This window comes from Somniosus microcephalus, chromosome 25 (assembly GCF_052327205.1).
Source record: "Somniosus microcephalus isolate GS21.2 chromosome 25, FLI_Smic_1.0, whole genome shotgun sequence".
NCBI classification, from domain to species: Eukaryota; Metazoa; Chordata; class Chondrichthyes; order Squaliformes; family Somniosidae; genus Somniosus; species Somniosus microcephalus.
The window spans coordinates 44,171,828-44,193,951 of record NC_141011.1 but is presented as its reverse complement, the minus strand read 5'-3'; the positions used below and the strand labels follow the sequence as shown (position 1 = coordinate 44,193,951).

The 22,124-nt window shown below is 43.7% G+C and overlaps 1 protein-coding gene across 3 annotated transcripts in view; it reads left to right on the top strand.

Annotated features, from left to right (window-relative positions):
- Positions 1–22,124, top strand: part of acot7 (acyl-CoA thioesterase 7) — a 288,558-nt gene that overhangs the window by 127,771 nt on the left and 138,663 nt on the right. For 2 of the 3 annotated variants that reach the window (XM_085967290.1, XM_085967293.1), the window contains exons 5-7: positions 1,092–1,206; positions 6,624–6,638; positions 13,733–13,819. In XM_085967290.1, coding sequence (XP_085823416.1) covers positions 1,092–1,206; positions 6,624–6,638; positions 13,733–13,819 — 217 coding nt within the window. The remainder of the gene's footprint in view (positions 1–1,091; positions 1,207–6,623; positions 6,639–13,732; positions 13,820–22,124) is intronic. The other variant, XM_085967292.1, reaches the window with a different exon arrangement.

The following is a 22,124-nucleotide window of genomic DNA, read 5'->3' as shown; positions in this document are numbered from 1 at the left end:
TATGTGCTGAAGTCTCTGGAGTGGGACTTGAACCCACAACCTTCTGACACAGAGGCGAGTGTGCTACCAACTGCACTACAGCTGACAAGCTGACAAGGATGCAATAAACTCGAAATACTTGCATTTTATATTGTGTCTTATTGCATCACTGAAATGTTTGAAAACATTTCACGCAGTGGGTTGATTTTGGAGCTTGTTTATGCAAGATGCTGGATATTGCCTGTTTTTCTGCTTTTTTCACCCAGCATTAAGCACTCTCAGTTTGAATATAGAACAGCCAGCTGCAGAGTTAAGCTCCCTTTGTTGAGCCCCAACAATGTCGGCAAGCTGTTGTTTTTTTGCAATGATATGCCTCAATGGTAGTCTGAGTACCGCCTGCCTGCTGCAGACGGCACCATACCAATGTAAAACTGCCGTTATTTAGACTTAATTAGGGCTGAAGTCTTTTTTTCTGACGAAAGGTTATCAACCTGAAACGTTAACTCTGTTTCTCTTGCCAAAGATGCTGCCTGACCTGCTGAGTGTTTCCAGCATTTTCTGCTTTTATTTCAGATTTCTAGCATCCGCAGTATTTTGCTTTCATTTTAGGGCTGAAGCCTGCTGTGGGCCTGAGGCAAGAACCCGGATTTTTTCCACCATGACCTGGCCCCGCCTTACCTCCGCAACCTCCTCCAGTCCTCCAATTCTGTCCTCCTGTGCATCTCCCCTCCCCTCCCCTTCCATATTGATGGTCGAGTCATCTCTTTTCTCAGGCTTGCTGTTTGGAACTCCTTCCCCGAAACCTCTCCTTGTTATTTCTCTCCGCAAATTTAAAACCTCCTCAAACCCCGTCATCTTAACAGGTCACCTCTGGTACCTCTTCTACTCGGTATATGTTTTTCTGCTGTGAAGCCCCTTGGGATGTTCTTTCAAGTTAAAGGCGCTCTATGAATGCAAGTTGTTGTTGCCATTGATTTTCGATGTGGACCTCTGAGGAATTGTTGAGAAGCGATGAAGCGTTTGACTAGAATGATCAAAAATGCTGCATAGTAAAAGAAAAGCCACATAATAAACATGGAATTTTCTGCTTTTCTTCCCACGCACTTTAAAAGTATGGAAGTCCAGAACAGCAAGAGGAAGGTAGAAAGAGGTACGAAGCTCAGAAACGAGACCGAATAGAGACCAAGCAAAGGAATGAAGAGATCTTCTTGCCTGCCATCAATGTGGGTAAGCTGCACATTTAAGTTTATTTCCATTTTTGTAATGAGTAGTTGTGGGTAATCATTCCCGTCAGTACCACCCTACCATGTTGCTTTTACCTTTTCATGATGCTCATGTAAATAGTCTAGAACACAGTGGCACTTGGAATTAAGCCTTCTGATTTTAGGGTTAAACTTGATAAAACCCATTAATTACCCTGGAAAAAAAAAATTCCCCAAATTTTAGGTTAAACCCGATAAAACGTGGCAACATCGACACCAGCTCACTATAGTTCTGGTGTGGGGTATGCAGCCACTTTTGTGTAGGGAGCACTTCAATTCATCATAGAATCATAGAATGGATATAGCACGGAAGAAGGCCATTCGGCACGTCGAGCCTGTGCCGGCTCTCTGCAAGAGCACCTCAGCGAGTCCCACTCCCCCGCCCTTTCCCCATTAGCCCTGCAGATTTTTTTCTTTCAGGTACTTATCCAGCTCCCTTTTGAAAGCCATGATTGAGTCTGCCTCCACCACCCTTTCAGGCAGTGCATTCCAGATCCTAACCACTCACTGAGTAAAAAGGTTTTTTCTTATGTCGTCATTGGTATAGGGGCTACCTACTCATAGTGGTTTCTACTTTTCGTCTTCTTTCAAAAGCCCTGTTTTAATTGGGATGTTCCAACATTTTATCAACACCACTGTGCGAAGCAGTGGTAACCAAGATTCCCAAGCTGACAAAATCAGCCGACTTCTCATGGCTACATAACAATGTGCTTGCACCCAAGCACCAAGCCAATTTCCATCCTTTTGACAGGCTGAGAGATCTGTCCCTCCTAGTTTGTTCATAATTGTAGTTAAAGGAGTCTCAAAAGCTTGCATTTTCACCCACTGCTAATGGATCCATTGACAGCCTAAAGCTGGCAGAGGCCACAGTTTCTCAGAGCACATTATATCCTCTTGTTCCGTGCAGAGTGTAACTGTGAGATGTCAGTGTAGGGCAAGTCACTGTGACCTGTTCTGTGCCTAGTATATTATTGCTAGCAATTATGGGGCTGTTATGGACTCCATTGAGTGTTCAGGAATATTCTGAGCCACAAAGTCTAAAATGCTAAGTACAACTTTGTTAGATCCGTGTGTTAATGGAGACACGGAATGCAGGAGTTGATTTAACAAGTGTTTACTGAACAAAGTCTGGAGGTGAACTAACTACACAAGATGCTACACAGGCTTATATACCCGAGTGGTCACTACTGGTACTACAGTATACAGGGGCTTCAAAAATATAGTTCCTCTTAAAGGTACATACACTACAAACTTCACGAATTATAAGGCTACTGTAGCTCGTCGTGAAAAGTAAATGACTTAAGTTTTACTTGTGAATGTCTGCCATCCACAAGTAAATGTGCTGCTGGTGGGAGCATTCCCTTTGGGCACGCATATCTGGAGATCATGGGTAGGCTGTCCATGATTTTCCATTTGGTGTGGCTGGCAGGTAAGGCTCCATGGCAGCAGCATGAACTCAGAAAATCGGCCCTTGTGAATAGATACAAGGACAAACAAAGACCAGAGACCTAGGAAACACAGTGAGAATTTACAAGACTTCCTCTCCTCTCCCATCTCCCCATTTTCTCTCCTCCTCTGCTGGAGAAAAAAAAGAGACTTGGAATTTACAAAATACCTTATCTTGGGGCTCGATACAGTAAATTACTTTGAAGGCCATGACTGTTTGTTTATGTAGGTGCTTGACACCAAAAAAGCAGAGTTGGTTAATATGATGAAAAATAGGAACAAGCTACAGGGAGACTTGGACTGGGGAAATAGCCAGACAATTGGCAGATGCAGTTTAATGTAGATAAGTTTAAAGTCATGCATTTGGGGATATGAAATAAGCAGCGGGATTATAGGGTTAATGGGGGAAAATACTGACAAAGACAAACCAGGAAAGGTATTTGGGAGTCATAGTAGACAGATCCCTCAAGAAATCAAGGCAATGGGCAGGATTTTCATTGGGCCGTGGAGGCGGGATTGGAGGTGTGTGGGGGGTTAAAATCCCGAAATCGGGGGGGGGGGGGGGCACGAACCCATCCCGCCTCCATGCCAGTTTCAAAGGAGGCGGGTACCCGACCCGCACTGGGACCCACCTCCCCGAGGCGGGAAGGGGATTAGTGCCAATTAACTGCCTGTTAACAGGTAGTTAACAGGCAGTTTTTAGCCTAATCCCTATTTTCATTGGTGAAATGTGGGATTCCGGACGGCTCCAAACCACGCCAAGTTAGCGAGGCAGGCCGTCAGGATTAAGAGCTTGGAGGGGTCGAGATGTCCGGTGTTCAGGAGAGTGATGGGTGCATGAGTGCAGAGGTAAGTGTGTTTCGTGTGTTTAAAGTGTTTAAAGAAGTTTTACTTACCTTTACAGCCTTCCTTCCTTCAGGTCTCGGGAGTCCCTCATCTCACTGGCACAGAAAGCAGAATGGCTGCGATCTGTCAAAAATTGCAGCATTCAGCTTTCTGTTCCGGGGAGATCTCTAAATCATCCTGAGAGGAAGGAATTAACTTGGAGTACAGATTGTCAGTGTTTGACAGCTTCAAACAGCTGTGAAATGTTGATATTTCATCTGTCAAAAGCTCTTGACAGATGAAATATCAATCTGTGACATCACTTGTTGCTGGGTGGCCCTTAATTGGCCTGCTGAGCCCGCTGGGCGGGCTCAACAAGGTCAATCAAGTCAAAATCGCGTGGGTTGGCTAGAACTCGATGGAGGCGGGACTACAACCCCGAAAGTTGTAGTCCCGCCTCCTACACACCTCCTCAATGAAAATCCAGCCCAATGTGTAGCTGCTATCAAGAAAGGAATTGGGATGTTACGTTGTACGAATGTAGGGTGGGTAAATGTGAGTAGACCAGTAAACGGCAACGTGGATTGGTTGGGCCAAATGACCTGTTTCCGTGTTGTAACTTCTGTGTATTTTCGCTGTCTGCTGTTTTAACAGAAGCCTTAACCCTCAACCTCCTTAAATACGGGGGTGGAGCCAGAGGACTGGAGAATTGCAAATGTTACACCCTTGTTCAAAAAAGGGTGTAAAGATAAACCCAGCAACTACAGGCCAGTCAGTTTAATCTCGGTAGTGGGAAAGCTTTTAGAAACGATAATCAGGGACAAAGTTAACAGTCACGTGGACAAGTGTGGATTAATTAAGGAAAGCCAGCACGGATTTGTTAAAGGCGAATCGTGTTTAACTAACTTGATCGAGTTTTTTGATGAGGTAACAGAGAGGGTTGATGAGGGCAATGTGATTGACGTGCTATACATGGACTTCCAAAAGGTGTTTGATAAAGTGTCAGAAAGTTGAAGCCCATGGAATAAAAGGGACAGTGGCAGCATGGATATGAAATTGGCTAAGTGACAGGAAACAGAGTGTGGTGGTGAATGGTTGTTTTTCAGACTGGAGGAAGTTATACAGTGGCGTTCCCCAGGGGTCAGTACTAGGACCACTGCTTTTCTTGATATATTAATGACTTGGACTTGGGTGTACAGGGCACAATTTCAAAATTTACAGATGACACAAAACTTGGAAGTATAGTGAACAGTGAGGAGGATAGTGATAGACTTCAAGAAGACATAGACAGGCTGGTGAAATGGGCAGACACGTGGCAGATGAAATTTAATGCAGAAAAGTGCGAAATGATGCATATTGGTAGGAAGAACGAGGAGAGACAATATAAACTAAAGGGTACAATCCTAAAGGGGGTGCATGAACAGAGAGACCTGCGGGTATATGTACACAAATTGTTGAAGGTGGCAGGGCAGGTTGAGAAAGTGGTTAAAAAAGCATATGGAATCCTGCGCTTCATAAATAGAGGCATAGAATACAAAAGCAAGGAAGTTATGCCTTCATAGCGAGAGGATTCGAGTACAGGAGCAAGGATGTCTTGCTGCAGTTGTACAGGGCCTTGGTGAGACCACACCTTGAGTATTGTGTGCAGTTTTGGTCGCCTTATCTGAGGAAGGATGTTCTTGCCATGGAGAGAGTGCAGCGAAGATTCACCAAACTGATACCTGGGATGGCAGGAATCATGTATGAGGAGAGATTGGATCGATTAGACTTATATTCGCTAGAGTTTAGAAGAATGAGAGGGGATCTCATTGAAACTTTTAAAATTCTAACAGGACTAGACAGACTAGATGCAGGAAGGATGTTCCCGATGGCGGGGGAGTCCAGAACCAGGGGTCACAGTCTAAAGATAAGGGGTAAGCCATTTAGGACTAAGATGAGGAGGAATTTCTTCACCTAGAGAGTGGTGAACCTGTGGCATTCTCTGCCACACAGGGCAGTTGTGGCCGATTCATTAAATATATTCAAGAAGGAGTTGGATATATTTCTTAAGGCTAAAGGGATCAAGGGATATGGGGAGAAAGCAGGGACAGGGTACTGAATTTGGATGATCAGCCATGATCTCATTAAATGGCGGAGCGGGCTCGAGGGGCCGAATGGCCTACTCCTGCTCCTATCTTCTATGTTTCTATGTTATGATGAACCTTTATAACACACTGGTTCGGCCTCAACTGGAGTATTGTGTCCAATTCTGGGCACCACACTTTAGGAAGGATGTGAAGGCCTTAGAGAGGGTGCAGAAAAGATCTACAAGAATGATTCCAGGGATGAGAGACTTCAGTTACGTTGATGGACTAGAGAAGCTGGGGTTGTTCTCCTTAGAGCAGAGAAGGTTGAGAGGAGATTTGATAGAGGTGTTCAAAATCACGAGGGGTCTAAACAGTGTAGATAGAGAGAAACTGTTCCCATTGGCGGAAGGGTCAAGAACCAGAGGGCACAGATTTAAGGTGATTGGCAGAAGAACCAAAGGCGACATGAGGAAAAACTTTTTTACATAGCGAGTGGTTAGGATCTGGCATGCACTACCTGAAAGGGTGGTGGAGGCAGATGCAATCACGGCTTTCAAAAGGGAGTTGAATGAATACCTGAAGGAAAAAAAATTGCAGGGCTACGGGGAAAGGGCGGGAGAGTGGGACTAGCTGAAGTGCTCTTGCAGAGAGCCGGCATGGGCTCGACAGGCCGAATGGCCTCCTTCTGTGCTGTAACCATTCTATAATTCTATGATTCTAACCCATGGTTGAAATAGCAGAAGAATGTCATGTGAACACCTTAAATTTCATTCATTATTACTGGTAGTTTCTAGCCTCTTATTTCTTATTCCTTTTGTATCTGCAGTCCACTGGAGCACAATAGGACACGCATGTTATAGAACTTTCTGCCATAGTTTACAGCTAACTTGAATTAGAACAAAATAGAATGAATGTTTAATTCATGGGAGTGAAGTATGTTTAACTTCTAACCAGTTAAGATTGTACCACATAAAGGATCCATTTTCCTTGAACTACATTAACCTTCGTTTACTTTTTTCCTTTTTGTTATTACTTTCCCTGACAGACCGACAATCTAAAGGTAAGCTCTGCCTCATTCTACTGTTACCGGTTCTTTGAACCGTCCTTGTACAAGCGCAGCTAAAGGTACATTTTACATCACAAGGTTCAAGGTCCTGGAGCAAACGTGTAGGTGAATACTGCTGCACATTCTGTCTGAGAGACTACATAAAAGTACCTGTTATTTTTCTTGGAAAAGCATAAGAAGGAGTTCAGAATACTACATATGAAATTTGATGTCCTGTCTGATGATCTGATATTGTTGTACAGAATTCTGTGTTAAAGTAAGAAAACATTCTGGTGTTATTCAGCCCGGAAGTTATAGCACTGATGAATGTCACCACAGGGTGGCAGGACGTGGGTTTCATTTTACCCATCCAACTGAGATCAGACACGGCATTGAGTGGAGACTGACGTAAGAAAACTACCAGGCACTTGGTCTAAGCGTTAAACAAAGCTTTAATCAACTGTTTTACAACATGGAGGTTTAGTTGTGTCCTTCACTAGTTCCTGTTAAGAATTTCCTGCGCAAGCTGGGCCCGTGCCCGAATATTTATATTCTCCCTGGACAGCGCCACCCGCAGGCTGCTCAGTATTATTTCATAAGCCTTTCTTTCATGAACGACTGATTCATGTCAGAGACTGTTTGCTTTCCCTTAGGGACAGGGGCAATTCTTCTCGAGAAACCTAGGTGAAGGGCCAAGACCACGTAAGGGGCATCACCATGATTGAAAGGAGTAGGATAAAGAAGTAGTGGTTAGGCAATGTAAAACTTGGAGAGTTATCTTCAGGTGGCTCTTCCGCACTCCTTAGTAGCTGGCTCAGAATGCAATTGGCAGAATCTGGAACATGGTCACCCATTCACCCTCTTGCCCACAGTGAGTGCATAGTCTCGGAGACCAAGACAAGTGGGCAGAATGTAGAGGAATTAATACTTGGGGGAAGGAAAAAGGGCATTGGAATACTGCAGCTTTATAAACTGTAAATCCATAGTTTAAATGGGAGTAATAACTTATGGCTGGTTCCAAGGACAATGTGGTGGTTTGGCACACTAATAGGTTTCTCCATGGAGCTATAGGGTATGGGTTTGAATCCACAGTTCCCCATTTAATTGCTAAATTTGGGCAGGCTACTGGGCAGAAAATGATGGGCTCCAGATATTGATGTGCAGTGGGGTATGGTGCATATTTGCAATTCCCAAGTTAACATAGTGGGCACAAAGCCCTTTTACAACATGCCTTGTGTCCAATTGTTTTTCCCTTGTAACTTAAACGGTTGGAAAACGGATTGTTTTGTTTTATCTGTTTGTCTGTGAATTGCAGAGCTTTGTCACAGCATGAGAGATCCTGTACTATATGACTAACAATGATTTCTTATGTTAGAATGTTACTCTTATAATATATTCTTACAGGCACCTTATAACACTCGTCAGCTATCCTTATGGCCTTTGAGTGTGATTGCCACTGTACGCTGAAGTGTTCTCTAGTCTTGAGACACCATGGTTTGTAGACCACATTCCTGGAAGGGGTTTTCTGCTTTTATATATTTTTTCCTTATCTTAATTTCCTCATTTTGTTTTCTTTTTGCCCTTCACCTGACCTAACCTGAATGCGGTCACGGTAAAGCTCCATGGCCCCTCCCCATTTTGACCAAAACATAGCTCAGATGATGGAAAGCTCCCAAGTCATTTTGCACTGGGGTTTCCAAACTGCGGCACACAGACTGGAACTCTGGTTATCTACCCCACGAAGCTCCAGTCCCTGATGACACAGTTCACATTTGCATGATTGCTGGCTTAAACTCTACTCATTCCGCCATCCATTTTGTTTTGAAATCGGTAGGCATGGTGGTTTGGAAAGGATTGCTCTCTCATTGGCAGATTTAGGATCAAAATCCACCAATTAGAGAGCTTCGGTTCCAATCTGCCAGGCCCACACACATGTATTTGTTTATTTATTTGTTTATATTTGGCCCGCAGAACTCTGTGATTGCACATGAGTGGTCCATGAAGCCAGTAAGTTTGGCTATCCTTGTTGTAGCATCTAGCAACAAATATTGACAGACTTGGGTTCTGGTTCTAGTTAGAGTGACTGAAGCTGAAGGAGTTCGCTGCAATCTTACCATAAATATTATTTTGAATAGACTCAGTCGTTGGCTCCTCATATGAAAATTCTTTGAGATAATTTTGTAACCATTGGGACCTCGATCACTTATTTGCAGGTGACTTCACTGTGGGTGCCCTCTATTACAAGGAACAAACTATACTCTTTTATGATGCCCTGAATTAATTCATCTCTTTCTGTCTTGGCTTTTAAGCATCTGGACTCTAACGTAATTTGGGACTAGGCCCAGGAGTTTAGAGCTATTGCAGTTAATTTAAGAGATAATATAATTTCACTTAAAACCTATTAAAAGAAACATTAGGCTTAGACAGAAATTTAAATTTGATTTTCTCATAAAGGAGATTGATAGTTAACAGCATTAGCATTTTAAATCTCAATGTGCTCTCAACTTGTACTGTGGCAGAACCTGGTAGGAAGGGTGCTGATTGACAGCGAGTGATAAGGGAGGGCAATGAAAATGATTCAAAACAAAATTGTAGGAATGCGTATTTATTTACAGCCCATTTTTTCTCAAACTATCTGTACATGAGCTGCGTTCCATTTTCCCTCAGAAAATGTTAGATAATTGTTTCTTAAAAAAACTTAAGTTAGCAGGAAATGGGCCACTGGACAAATGGAAATGTGAGTAATGAACAAGGCAAAAAATAAAAAAGGGCGTAGGTTAAGTAATATGCCACGACTAACCCTGTTTTACCATATTCACATGATCCTTCCCCTGCCCTCAGTCTAAGACTATTATGGACTTCCAGAAACAGCAACTGAAAGAAGAGTAACTGATGGACTGAATGCTGCCTCAGCTCCCTCCACTGCCTTCTCCCCCCCAGTCTCTCCCATCCCTTGCTCACCAAGCCCAAATCTCCCCTGCCCCATGTCTCTAGTTTTTTCCCATCTCCCTTGATGCCCTGTCTGAGCTCATCTTCTCCATGAGACCCACCCTATTCCCACTAAACTGCTGACTACCCAACTTCCCTTTCTGACTTCCATGCTAGCTGACATTGTGAATGGTTCCCCCTCCCTTTCAAAACAGCCATCAATCCCGCCCATCCTCCCAAAAAACACCCTTCACCTCTACAAAGTTCTTGAACGGGTTGTCACCTCCCAAATCTGTGACCATTTTCCCCTCAACTCCCTGTTTGAATTCTCCAATCAGGTTTCTGCTACTGCACAAAAACAGCCCTAACTCAAGTCACAAATGAGATTTTCTGTGACTGTGACGAATGTTCCCTCTAATTTTTTTTTTCGTGCTCGGTCCCTTTAACTGGCTGCGAGGCCCATTCAAATTGTTGCCCATGTAAAAGCCGGTGAGCGGCCTGCGCGGGATCTCCAGATCGCCGCGTGGTTGTGCAGCTTAGCAGGAACGTTGACTTTGATCAATGTTCCCTCTAATTTTTATTTTTTGTGCCTAGTCCCTTTAAATCTGCTGCGTGGCTGCACATGCGCTGTATCTCTTCCAGCAGCAGGAGCTGGTGAGCGGCCTGCACGGGACCTCGTGATTGGTACACGGTAGCGCACCTTAGGGGGGAACATTGACTGTGACCATGATCCTCGTCCTTGTCTTCTATGACCTCTCTGCAGCAATTGAGACAGTTGACCACACCATCCTCCTCCAATGCCCCTTTTCCATTGTTCAGATCATTCAGACCGCCCTAGCTTTGATAAGCTTTTGGTCACTCCTCCAAATCCCTCCTTTGGCTTGGCATCCATTTTATTGATTATGTCGCTGTGAAGCAGTTTGAGGTGTTTTTCTATGTTAAAGATGCTGTTAAGTGCAAGTTGTAGTTTTAGTAGTATATTAGGTGAGTTGTCTGTGGAGGACAGGAGATTAGAGTTGAAGTTGTAAGCATCAGAGAGTATTTATACAGAACTTTTTCTTATAAGTTAAATGGGTGGGGCTGAGTCCATGATGGAATGGATTGTATATGGTCTGGAATGAGTTTGATGTGTTGAATGGCCTTTTCTCATTCCTTACTTGTGCTCTTTCACCTCTGGGACTTGGGTTTCAATCCAGAAAGTCTGATTTTCTCTGTAATCTGTAATGTTGTGTGCAATGAATAGTTTGGCCAATGTTGATCTAGTTTCCAAAACAAACCACCCTACAGCACAACACAAATTGGCAATCTCACATACAAAGCCCATAAGAGTGGCAAATATGGTGGAATGGAAGTATCGAACTAGTGCAGTTGGGAGTGCCTCTTTCAGGTTGGGGTTAAGGTGTGTTCTTGGGGAAAAGCAGAAGAAGCTTCACTCTGAATTTGGTTAGCAGAAGTTGCAGGACAGCTATCAGGAGCACTATCTCGGCTCAGGATATTTTTCTCCTCCAAGCTTGGGCATTAAGGCTAATTGTAGCACCCATACTGCTGTCCTTCCTGAGATCAATAAACTCAGCACAGTCTGGGCATTGAACCTGGGATCTTTGAGGTTTGTATGGCTCAGCTATTCACTGCCTTATGTAGCTGAGCCTTTTCCCATGACTTATATAATTCAGCTCTGATACAAAACATCAAGTGCCTTTTGCTAAACACAACAAGCATCTTGATATACCAGATCATTAAAATCTATGTACTGTAGTACAATATGTCTGATGACGTTGTGTGATCCATGGACAAAGCAGATGAAATAAAGATCTTTAGTCCAGTTGGTTGAAGTGAAATGACTTTTTTGCTGTTTCCTTTGGGTGTTTCATGGACAAACCACATTTGAGCACAATGGCTTTATCGGCAATTCATTAATTTTGGAATTTTCAAAAATGCACTGTCCCAGACAGCTAACTGTCTAAATTTGCAGTTCCACAGGGCAGGAAGTGAATTATTTTTGCCATATTTCATTCTCCCCTGAAGACACTGATTCTGGATGAGACATGGTTTCACAGATACTGGTAGCCATCTGGTACCTTGCTCAATTGGCCAAGCTTCATATCCTGAGCCTGGATAGCGGGTAATGCCAGGCTCTTCAATTGTGGATATTATAATTGAGCTAGATGATGTCCTCATCTGACTTCTGCACGTGTACACCTTACAGTCGGGCTGAGCACAATAGTTTCCAGGAGCAAGAACCAAGGTTGATTTACACCATCTCCAGCCGTGATCTGCGGAGCCATCGTACCATTCTGGCTGACGTCAACCAGCACAGCACCGACGGGGAATTGAACCTGGGAGCTCTGTGGTCTCTGGACTCAGTCGGCTGGATTTTGATACTGGAGGCGTGTAGGAGGCGGGACTACAACTTTTGGGGTTGTCGTCCTGCCTCCATCGAGTTGTGGCCAACCCACGCGATTTTCACTTGATTGACCTTGTTGAGCCCGCCCAGCGGGCCAATTAAGGGCCACCCGGCAACAGGTGACGTCACAGATTGACATTTCATCTGTCAAGAGCTTTTGACAGATGAAATATCAGCGTCTGACAGCTCTTTGAAGCTGTCAAACACTGACAATCTGTACTCCTTTAATTCCTTCCTCTCAGACTGATTTAGAGATCTCTTCAGAACAGAAAGCTGAATGCTGCAACTTTTGACAGCTCACGGCCATTCTGCTTTCTGTGTCAGTGAGATGAGGGACTCCCGAGACCTGAAGGAAGGAAGGCTGTAAAGGTAAGAAAAGGTAAGTGAAACTTCTTTAAACACTTTACACACACCAAACACACTTACCTCTGCACTCATGCACCCATCACTCACCTGAACAACGGACATCTGGAACCCTCCAAGCCCTTCAGCCCGACGGTCCGCCTCGCTAACTTGGCGTGGTTTGGAGCCGTCGGGAATCCCACACTTCAGGAATAAAAATAGGAATTAGGCTAAAAACTGCCTGTCAACTACCTGTTAACAGGCAGTTAATTGGCACTAATCCCTTTCCCGCCTCGGGGAGGCGGCTCCCAGCACAGGTCGGGTACCCGCCTCCTTTGAAACTGGCATGGAGGTGGGTTGGGGGCGGGATGGGTTCGCGCCCCCCCCGATTTCGAGTTTTTAACCCCCCACACGCCTCCAATCCCCCCTCCACGGCCCAATGAAAATCCTGCGCAGTATCTCACTAGTCAGTGCATTTACTCACTCAGCCATTTGTTTTGATGCAAATTTAAAGTAGAGATGTTAGAGAAACAGAACATGGTGAGGGCGTACTTTTCAATCTCGCCGCCTGGTCAGTAACCTCGTGGAATGGATTGTCCGTTGTTGTAGAACAGAATCTTCCCTGATTTTCATCCAATTAATTTTAATAGGATAAACATCAAGACAAGTTGTACAACGGGCGGGCGATCCGATCCGTTCTGTCAGATTTCCACCTGGGCGGCGAATTTGAAAATCATCCCCTAAATGTCAGGAATTTGAGGTTGCAGGAACAGATTTCTCTATTTACACTGGTGTTTCAGGCATTCCATTATAAAAGGATACAGAATCATGGGGAAGGATAAATATGGAAAGTTTATGGTCAGTGAATCAGTAACAAGAGCATAAATTTAGGATTAGTACTGGGTGCACAAAGGGGTAGTTTAAAGAAATATTTTTATGCTAAAGGAATATGGAATGTTCTAACTACAAGTGACTATTGAAGCTGAGTCAATCACATGATTTAAGTGATAATTAAATAAACACTTCAAGAAAGTTATTAAAGAACATGGGGCTAGATCGGAGAAATGGGATGAGATAGCTCCAGTGTGGAGCTGGCACTGGTGCAGATATGACGGGCTAACTCGTCTCCCCCTGTGCTGAAATATCTATGATTTTGCCAATTTTTGTCTGATAACGCTCCTGCGAAGCACGTTTTACTACTTTAAAGGTGCTATATAAATGCAAGTTGTTGCTGTTGATTCTATTTTTCAGTGCATTATGATACTACGCCGCTGCCGAATGCCTTTGATTGACGCACTGGAAAGCAGATATTGATTATAAAGGGGTCACCTTGAGATTGACCAATTTGTCCATTTTTGTTCGAACTGCTTGGAGAGTGTGTTTCTGTTCCAGTAACGATGACAGAATATTATTCTCTTACTTTCTTCTATTGCAGAGCCATATACCATAGGATACAGCCAATCTAGTCTGATTCACCTTGTGGGACCATCCGACTGTGCCCTCCACAAGTTCGTTCAAGGAGGTACTGTACTGCTCCATCTGTTACTTTGACAAATTCTCATTAAGCACTGATCATTAAGGGGAGAATGTCGAAGATACGACGGTTTCTTCTGTACATGTGTGGACAACCGAAGGGATTCTACCAGAAATCTGATTATATCATCTTGCATTGGGCATGGCTTTAGCTTGTAGGATTTCCATTGCATCAGCACTTTGTCTAGCAGTGTAGCCAGCAACAGAGGATTTCTCTGGCTTCATTGTGTAGCAAAATCATGCCTAGGTTTTTTTTAAATGTTGCTACATATAGCAGTAATGTTAGGAGACTCTGCTTCTGGTGTGCAGTTTCACTTGCTGGGAATGCAGATCGGAGAATCAGGCACGGAGGTCAGCTGCAAGTCGGGCACGCTCACCTCCGTGCTTAATTGTCTGATAATGTGTTTCCGTCAAGCACTGGAGAGCAGAGCCTTGGAAAATTTAACCTTTAGTAACCAGTGCGCAGAGCAATTCCTCCCCCAGAGGGAGTAAATCGCAAAAGGGAATTACCTCGGAACTATACCAAGGTGACTGAAGTGCAGAAGCAAACACAGTCACACAAGGTGCAGCAATATCACCACGATCATGATTGTGTATATGTACAATGATGAGGAAAATACTGCTTTATTAGGATGGAAGAATTAAACTGCTCTTGATATGAGCTTTTGTGACCAGTTTTTCAAGTTAGTGGATCTGCAGGTGAGATTATCGGTCGTGAATGCGTTAATCAGAGTGATGGTGTCCCAGGAGTTACATGGCAGCTTTTACATATTGTTTAGATGAACGTTGACATCAAGTGCCTCAATGAATTTCAAACAGCGCCAGCAGATGTACCTTGAAGTCCAAGCAACCTGTTGCTAGTTCCACAATATACTGATGACACAGATCTTGGCTTTTCTGTCTCCAGAGAATTAGTTCCCTCAGCTTGAAAGAGACATACACCCCTGCCACCTCCTGAATCAGGCTGTTTCTTTATTTCTTCACAGAAGCATGGAAAAATCACCCAGACTAGTTTCCATGGGCTTGTTGGATGGTATCTTACATTGCTGATCTGACCAACAGATTGCTATTTTGGTTATCTGTCATTACTGCTGCCAGAATTGAGCAGCTGATGCCTGTAGGTTAAAGCCAGTGGGAGGATATTTTCTCCCCTTTGCTAATATAAGCAAAGAATAAATCGGAGAAATTCAATTTTATGCAGACGGCAACTTTTTCATGAGTATTATCAAACGAAGGAACGCGAACATCTGTGATTTCAATGCTTGGCTGAAAAACACCCATACAATAGAGGTTAAACGGGGAAAAAATCCTTCACGGGGAAGGACAATCTAGGGGCAGTATTTTTTATTGAAAGCACTCGCCCTTTTTCTAAAAGAAAATATTAACCTCAGGAGAATTTTGATCGACGCTTTTTAAAAAATGTTATCAATTTGATTCCTGGCATGGAGACCCTTAATTCAGAGCTGTGATACCCTGCAAGAGCTGTTGACTGCAAATGCTGCTTTGCCACCCAATAGAGAAGGTTACTGAAGCCCCCAAGACTCTCGGGCAGATCTGAAATTGTGGCCGCTGCTGTTCCAATAGAACAGCTCTGGAATAGAAGGCGACATTGATCTCACTGCAGTGGTCTAACATAAAGAGAGAGACATGACTTGAGGGCCTCCATGTGGGTAACAAAATTCACAATTTAAAAAACAGTGAAGGGTAAGATTTTCTTTGAACAAGAAGTACTTCCCTAGACTTTCCTTTCCCTTTACATTAGAAACATTTCTCTTTATTTTGTTGATGCTGCTCTTCTAAACTTTCCTCTCTTGTTCCTTGTAAGTTCCAAATGTGTGGTCTGATGTGACTCCCTGGATCCTCATTGTATTAAAATAATGCCTCATTACACTACTTCCTATTCTAACCCATTCTTCTGCCAGTATCCCAAAACTGAGGAACTCCTTAACCTCCTTCAGTCTTCCTTGCTCCCACAATCATCAGACTTTTAAAATCCCCAAGTTTCATGTCACTTAACCACTGCTTGATTTATCTCATCTTCTCTTCTGCTCTTTGTGTGTCCTGCAATATAGGCCTTGCCCTTAACATAACTCTCAATAAAAACAATGTAAAGGAAACACTGTGGATTGTGTTCAAAGATAATACATTTCAGTGTTCTGGTGATTTGTTCAACTGCTCGAGCATCTTCTCAACCCCTATATGTCTAGGGAGCAAGAATAATGGACGTATTAACAATGGGGTAGATTTTCCTGGAGCCGTCAGGCGGGGTTTCAGGCGTGTGGGGGGGGAAAATCCCGAAATCGGGGATCCCGACACCATCCCGCCCAAAACCCGCCTCCGCGTAAGTTTCACAGGAGGCGGGTACCCGCCCCGCACTGGGACCCGCCGACCCGAGGCGGGAAGGGATTAGTGCCAATTAACTGCCTGTTAACAGGTAGTTAACAGGCAGTTTTTAGCCTAATCCCTATTTTGAGGGGTGTCGTATGGGATTCCCGACGGCTCCAAACCACGCCAGGTTAGAGCAGTCGGGCCGTCGGGTTGAAGGACTTGGATGGGTCGCGATGTCGGTGTTCAGGTGAGTGATGGGTGCATAAGTGCAAAGGTAAGTGTGTTTGGTGTGTCTAAAGTGTGTAAAGAAGTTTAAATTACCTGTACTTACCGTAACAGCCTTTTTCTAGGTTTCAGGAGTCCATCACTCAGCCGGCACCGAAAGCAAAATGGCTGCAATCTGTCAAAAGTGACAGCCTTCAGCTTTCATTGCCGGTGACAGTTCTAACTGAGTCTGTGTAGAAGGACTCAGGTTAGAAGTCAGACTGTCAGTGTTTGACAGCTTCAAACAGCTGTGAAACACTGATATTTCATCCGCCAAGACCTCTTGATAGATGAAATTTCAGTCTGTGACGTCACCTGTTGCCGGGTGGCCCTTAATTGGCCTGCTGAGCCCGCTGGGCGGGCTCAACAAGGTCAATCAAGGGAAAATCGCGCGGATTTGCCGGACGTCGATGTAGGCGGGACTAAAACCCGAAAGTTGTAGTCCCGCCTCCTTCCTGACAGCTTCAGGAAAATCTACCCCAATGTAACAGTGAGCCCCACATTATTCAGCCGTTATCCCTTCTTTGATCCTCCCTTACTTAACTGCAGCCTTTAACCTCACCGATTCAGGATTAAGCTGCAAATCGTCACTGGGACAGGGTGGGTATTTCACTTCTAGAAGCATCAGCACGTTAGGAGAAGCTGACACATCCAGGACAATATTGACTTGACTTTGCTTCGGACTGAACTTGATGAAAAGTACATTGTAGTACCACTGTAATTGTGTGTAATGTTTGCAGAGGAAGCGCCTCGTGGCTTTCTCTAATTACCTACCCTGGGAGAACACATCAATCAAACACCTTTCTGCCAGAGTTATCAGAGACAAAGTCAGAGCCCTTTTTGAAACTATTCCAGCTCACACTAGGGTGGACGCCGATTCATTACTGCCCCTAAGGTGGCAAGCTGTTCATTGATGGTCTGAACCCTTATACTGTTTAATCTGTAATTAATAGGCAATTAAAACAGGATTACCAACAAAACAGCACACCCTTTCGTGTTTCTATGGAATCCATCCATCATTTGTAATTTTATCGTGGTGAAAGATTTATCCCTTTTTGCAACAGAACCTTAACTGTGTCTTTGAAAGCGATCTCTGGTGAAGAAGGCAGTAGGGATCCTGAACTGGGGCCTTTATTTTTTCCCCACTGGCACTCACCATTTGAACCAAAATATATATATTTTTTTAAAGTAAACTGAAAGGAACACAAAGACAATGTATTATAATTCCCTGGAAATATTTTTGTTTCAAGGTGCACTGATGTTAACAGTGTCTTTAAAGGGGTGTACTTTTCATTAAAAAATGTTCATGGTGATCATCCTGATTGCTCGGTTGGTAAACCCAGTAACCTAGATTTTTTTTTTTTGCTGGAGTTATGCCAGGGGTGTACAATATATCTGCTCCTATATGGGCAAGTGTAATGAAATGCTACGCAAATGACCAAAATATATCATCTGATGTATCTTCTGTCATTTGTGCTATAGCAACGTTGGACACAAGGGATGTCTGATTGTCCCCAGCATCCAGTGTTGCTATGACAGCACAGGCGTCAATTTAATTATTTTTTTAACTTTCTTTCCCAATTTAAACTGGCAGCACAGAGGCTGCTGAGGTTTTGCACCCCACCCCCCCCCCCCGCCACACATATATTTCCAGGTGGGCTTCCCACCAAAATTATGTAAATGACTCTCGGGAACCTACCAAAATCAGGGCGGAAAATCGGCAGACATCGGGAGCATCCTTATGGCAGGCAGAGGTCCCTACCCACTGCACTTCCGCCAGTGTAATGGCTAAGCAGAGATCCGGGCTAGCGCACGGCTGAGCCTTACGGCGAAAAAAAGGCCACGGTTTGGCAGCAGCAGGTGGGGCAGGGTGAGGGAGGTGAAAATCAGCCAGGATTACAGATCCTGATTGCTCTCCTACTTCTGCTGCTGGGAAGGGCCTGTGTGTGTCATCCAGCTGAGGACAGAATTGGGCTGAAATGTTTTTAGTTTTCTTCAATAAACATTTTTATTGTGTTGTAAGTATGTCATTGTGACAAATTTACCCTGGCTGTTGCAGCCCTTCGTTTCTCCACAGTAACAAAGATATTATCTGTTTGACGGATACTACAGCCCAGATTTTCTTATGCCATTATTTCAATGCTGGCTTTAACCCATTTAAAATGAACAGAGGCTGCCTACTTTAAAAATAACATCAATCAGAAAATCTGGGCTTTTGTGTCACTTGGTGTAACAGTAATTTACAGTTTGAGGTTTTGCATCTGTCACACTAAAGATAGACTGTGCTCTGTGTAACTGGTTTTAATAAGTTCTTATTCTGGATTCAGTTCCTGTCCCGTGCCCATAAATCTACTATGAATCATTAACATTTCTGTCAGTAATTTTATTTTTAGAAAATTCTGCATCTCTTCCTAGTGGAGCCTGTAATGATGTTAAATGTTTTATTGCAAATTAATAAAGAGGAAGTGAACTGACTCCAGTTGTTTCTATGACTCGTACAACATGGAAAATGCACACTTATTTTAACAAAGTCACACTGATTTTTCAATAAAGCGGCCTTGGCTCCGTGCCCCAGTGAATTGATTTCAAGATCCTTGCTCTCGCCTTCCAGTCTCTCCATGGCCTTGTTCTATTCTGTCTACAAAATAATCTCCAGCACATTGTCTAAGCCTGCAACCTTTGTGCCTCTGTCATCACTACTTGTCCCCCACGCTCTCCGTCAGAGGCTGAACCTTTAGCCACTATGCCACGAACGCTTGGGAATCTCCTACTCTCCCAGGACTTCAAAACCCAAGAACTCCACATTTTTCTCATCCTCCCTTTCCCTTTATGGACTGCAAGCTTTTAAAGCTTGGCAGTGCCAAACCACTACTGTGATGTATGTTGCCTTCTTTCCCACTCTTTTTATCCTTAATGGTGTTCTTCATTATGGGCCCTGGCTCTTCACTTAGATTTCTCAATAAGAAAAATAACAAAACCATTGCAAGTACAGGGGTGAAAATAATTATTGAGTCAATGACGGTGAATTGAGCATCGACAGATGTGGAGGTAGATTTACCTGGGCCCACAGGGTGGTCTGAGCGCAGTGAATGCAGGTAAATCGGGCAGCGATGAGCACGCCAATGTAAGGCAGCCGGCCTGATTTTCCACCTATTAATGTAAACACATGGAAAATTGGGCTGAGTCCCTTTTTGGTGTGCGCCTTTTCTTGTCCGATTATTACTATGTTTATTACGTCCTGGAAATCCAATAACCCCAGGCGCAGGAACAGGAAAATCCAATTCATATTGACTCTTTTTAAAAGAACGTTTTTGGAAAAACATTCCTTTTCAATGAGTTACATTTATGGGCTTTTCTCATCTTCTAAACCTTGTTTATTATCAATAGATACCGATCTTTTGATGAGAAAGGGTTGAGAGAGAGAGAGGTCTAATGTAAGTGTTCAATATTTTGAAAGGGTTTGAAGGGGTTAATAAGGACTATTTCCATTGGTTGTTGAATTTTTAACACAGGAGCATAAATTTAGGATTAGGACTGGAAGGGCAGCTTAGAAGAAATTTTCTTCACACAAAGATTTATTAGGATACGAAATGCATTACAGCGAACCATAAACTGAGTCAATCACTACATTTACGGGGGGGGGGGCGGGCGGGGAGATTAAGATAAACACTTGAAGAAAACCATTACAAGGTAATGGGGAATGAGCAGGCAATGGGATTGGAGAGCTGTGATAGGGAACCTTTGTTGGCACAGACACGATGATCTAATGGAAAATATCTGTGATTCTATCATTTTGGTGTGGAATTGCGCAACAAGGATTATGCCAGGAGGCTGCAAGCAGCTCAGTAATATTTAACATTTCCTTCCTATAGTGATCTGCTGCTTAAAGGTTACCTCTCTGTATTTCATTACCAATAATGCCGCTGAGCGGTACAGAGCAAGAGTAAGCGTTATTAGACTCACAGCACTGATTATTCTCCATCAAAACAGGGCACACATTGAGCTGCTCGAGCATGTAAGCAAGGCCTGGAGCGAGTGAATGCTGTGGAGTTCTGACAGGACCAGAGTCTGTGCGTGAAGCTCAATTTCTTGTTTAAAAGCAGAAGATGCTGGCAATGCACAGCAGATCCAACAGCATCTGACAGACTCGCGCTGATTTGTGAAGACCCTTTATCCTGAAAACCTTAACCTGTCTGTTCTAGTTTCAGAAACCGATGGACATGCTGAGTATCCGCAGCGTCTGAATATTTATATTTATTTATATATATTTATGACCAAAACTGGGGCCATAAAAATAAGATAATCACTAATAAATCCAATAAGGAACAGGAGAAACTTCTTTACCCAGAGTGTGGTTAGAATGTGGAACCTGCTACCACAAGGAGTAGTTGAGACGAAGAGCATAGATGCATTTTATATGCAAAATTCTACAGACTCTGGAACAGTTCCCATGGATTGGAGGGTAGCTAATGTAACCCCACTATTTAAAAAAGGTGATAGAGAAAAAACGGGGAATTATAGACTGGTAAGCCTGACATCGGTAGTGGGGAAAATGCTTGAGTCCATTATAAAAGATGTAATAGCAGAGCACTTGGAAAACAGTGACAGGATCGGACAAAGTTAGCATGGATTTACAAAAGGTAAATCATGCTTGGCTAATCTACTGGAATTTTTTGAGGATGTAACTGGTAGAATACATAAGGGAGAACCAGTGGATGTGGTGTATTTGGACTTTCAGAAGGCTTTCGATAAGGTCCCGCATAAGAGACTAGCGTGCAAAGTTAAAGCACATGGAATTGGGGGTAAGGTACTGACTTGGATAGAAAACTGGTTGGCAGACAGGAAGCAAAGAGTTGGAATAAACGGGTCTTTTTCCGAGTGGCAGGCAGTGACTAGTGGGGTACCGCAGGGTTCGGTGCTAGGACCCCAGTTCTTCACAATATATATTAATGATCTAGACGAGGGAACTAGATGTAATATCTCCAAGTTTGCAGACGACACAAAGCTGGGTGGGCGTGTTTGCTGTGAGGAGGATGCTGAGAAACTCCAGTATGATTTGGACAGGTTGGGTGATTGGGCAGATGCAGTATAATGTGGATAAATGCGAGGTTATCCACTTTGGTGGCAAAAACAGGAAGGCTGATTATTATCTGAACGGCAATAGATTGGGAGAAGGGGAAGTGCAATGAGACCTGGGTGTCCTTGTGCACCAGTCGCTGACGGTAAGCATACAGGTGCAACAGGCAGTTAAGAAGGCAAATGGTATGCTGGCCTTCATAGCGAGAGGATTCGAGTACAGGAGCAAGAATGTATTGCTGCAGTTGTACAGGGCCTTGGTGAGACCACACCTTGAGTATTGTATGCAGTTTAGGTCGCCTTATCTGAGGAAGGATGTTCTTGCCATGGAGGGAGTGCAGCGAAGATTCACCAGACTGATACCTGGGATGGCAGGAATGATGTATGAAGAGAGATTGGGTCGATTAGGCTTATATTCGCTAGAGTTTAGAAGAATGAGAGGGGATCTCATTGAAACTTATAAAATTCTAACAGGACTAGATGCAGGCAGGCTGTTCCCAATGGCGGGGGAGTCCAGAACCAGGGGTCACAGTCTAAGGATAAGGGGTAAGCCATTTAGGACTGAGATGAGGAATTTCTTCACCCAGAGAGTGGTGAACCTGTGGAATTCTCTACCACAGAAGACA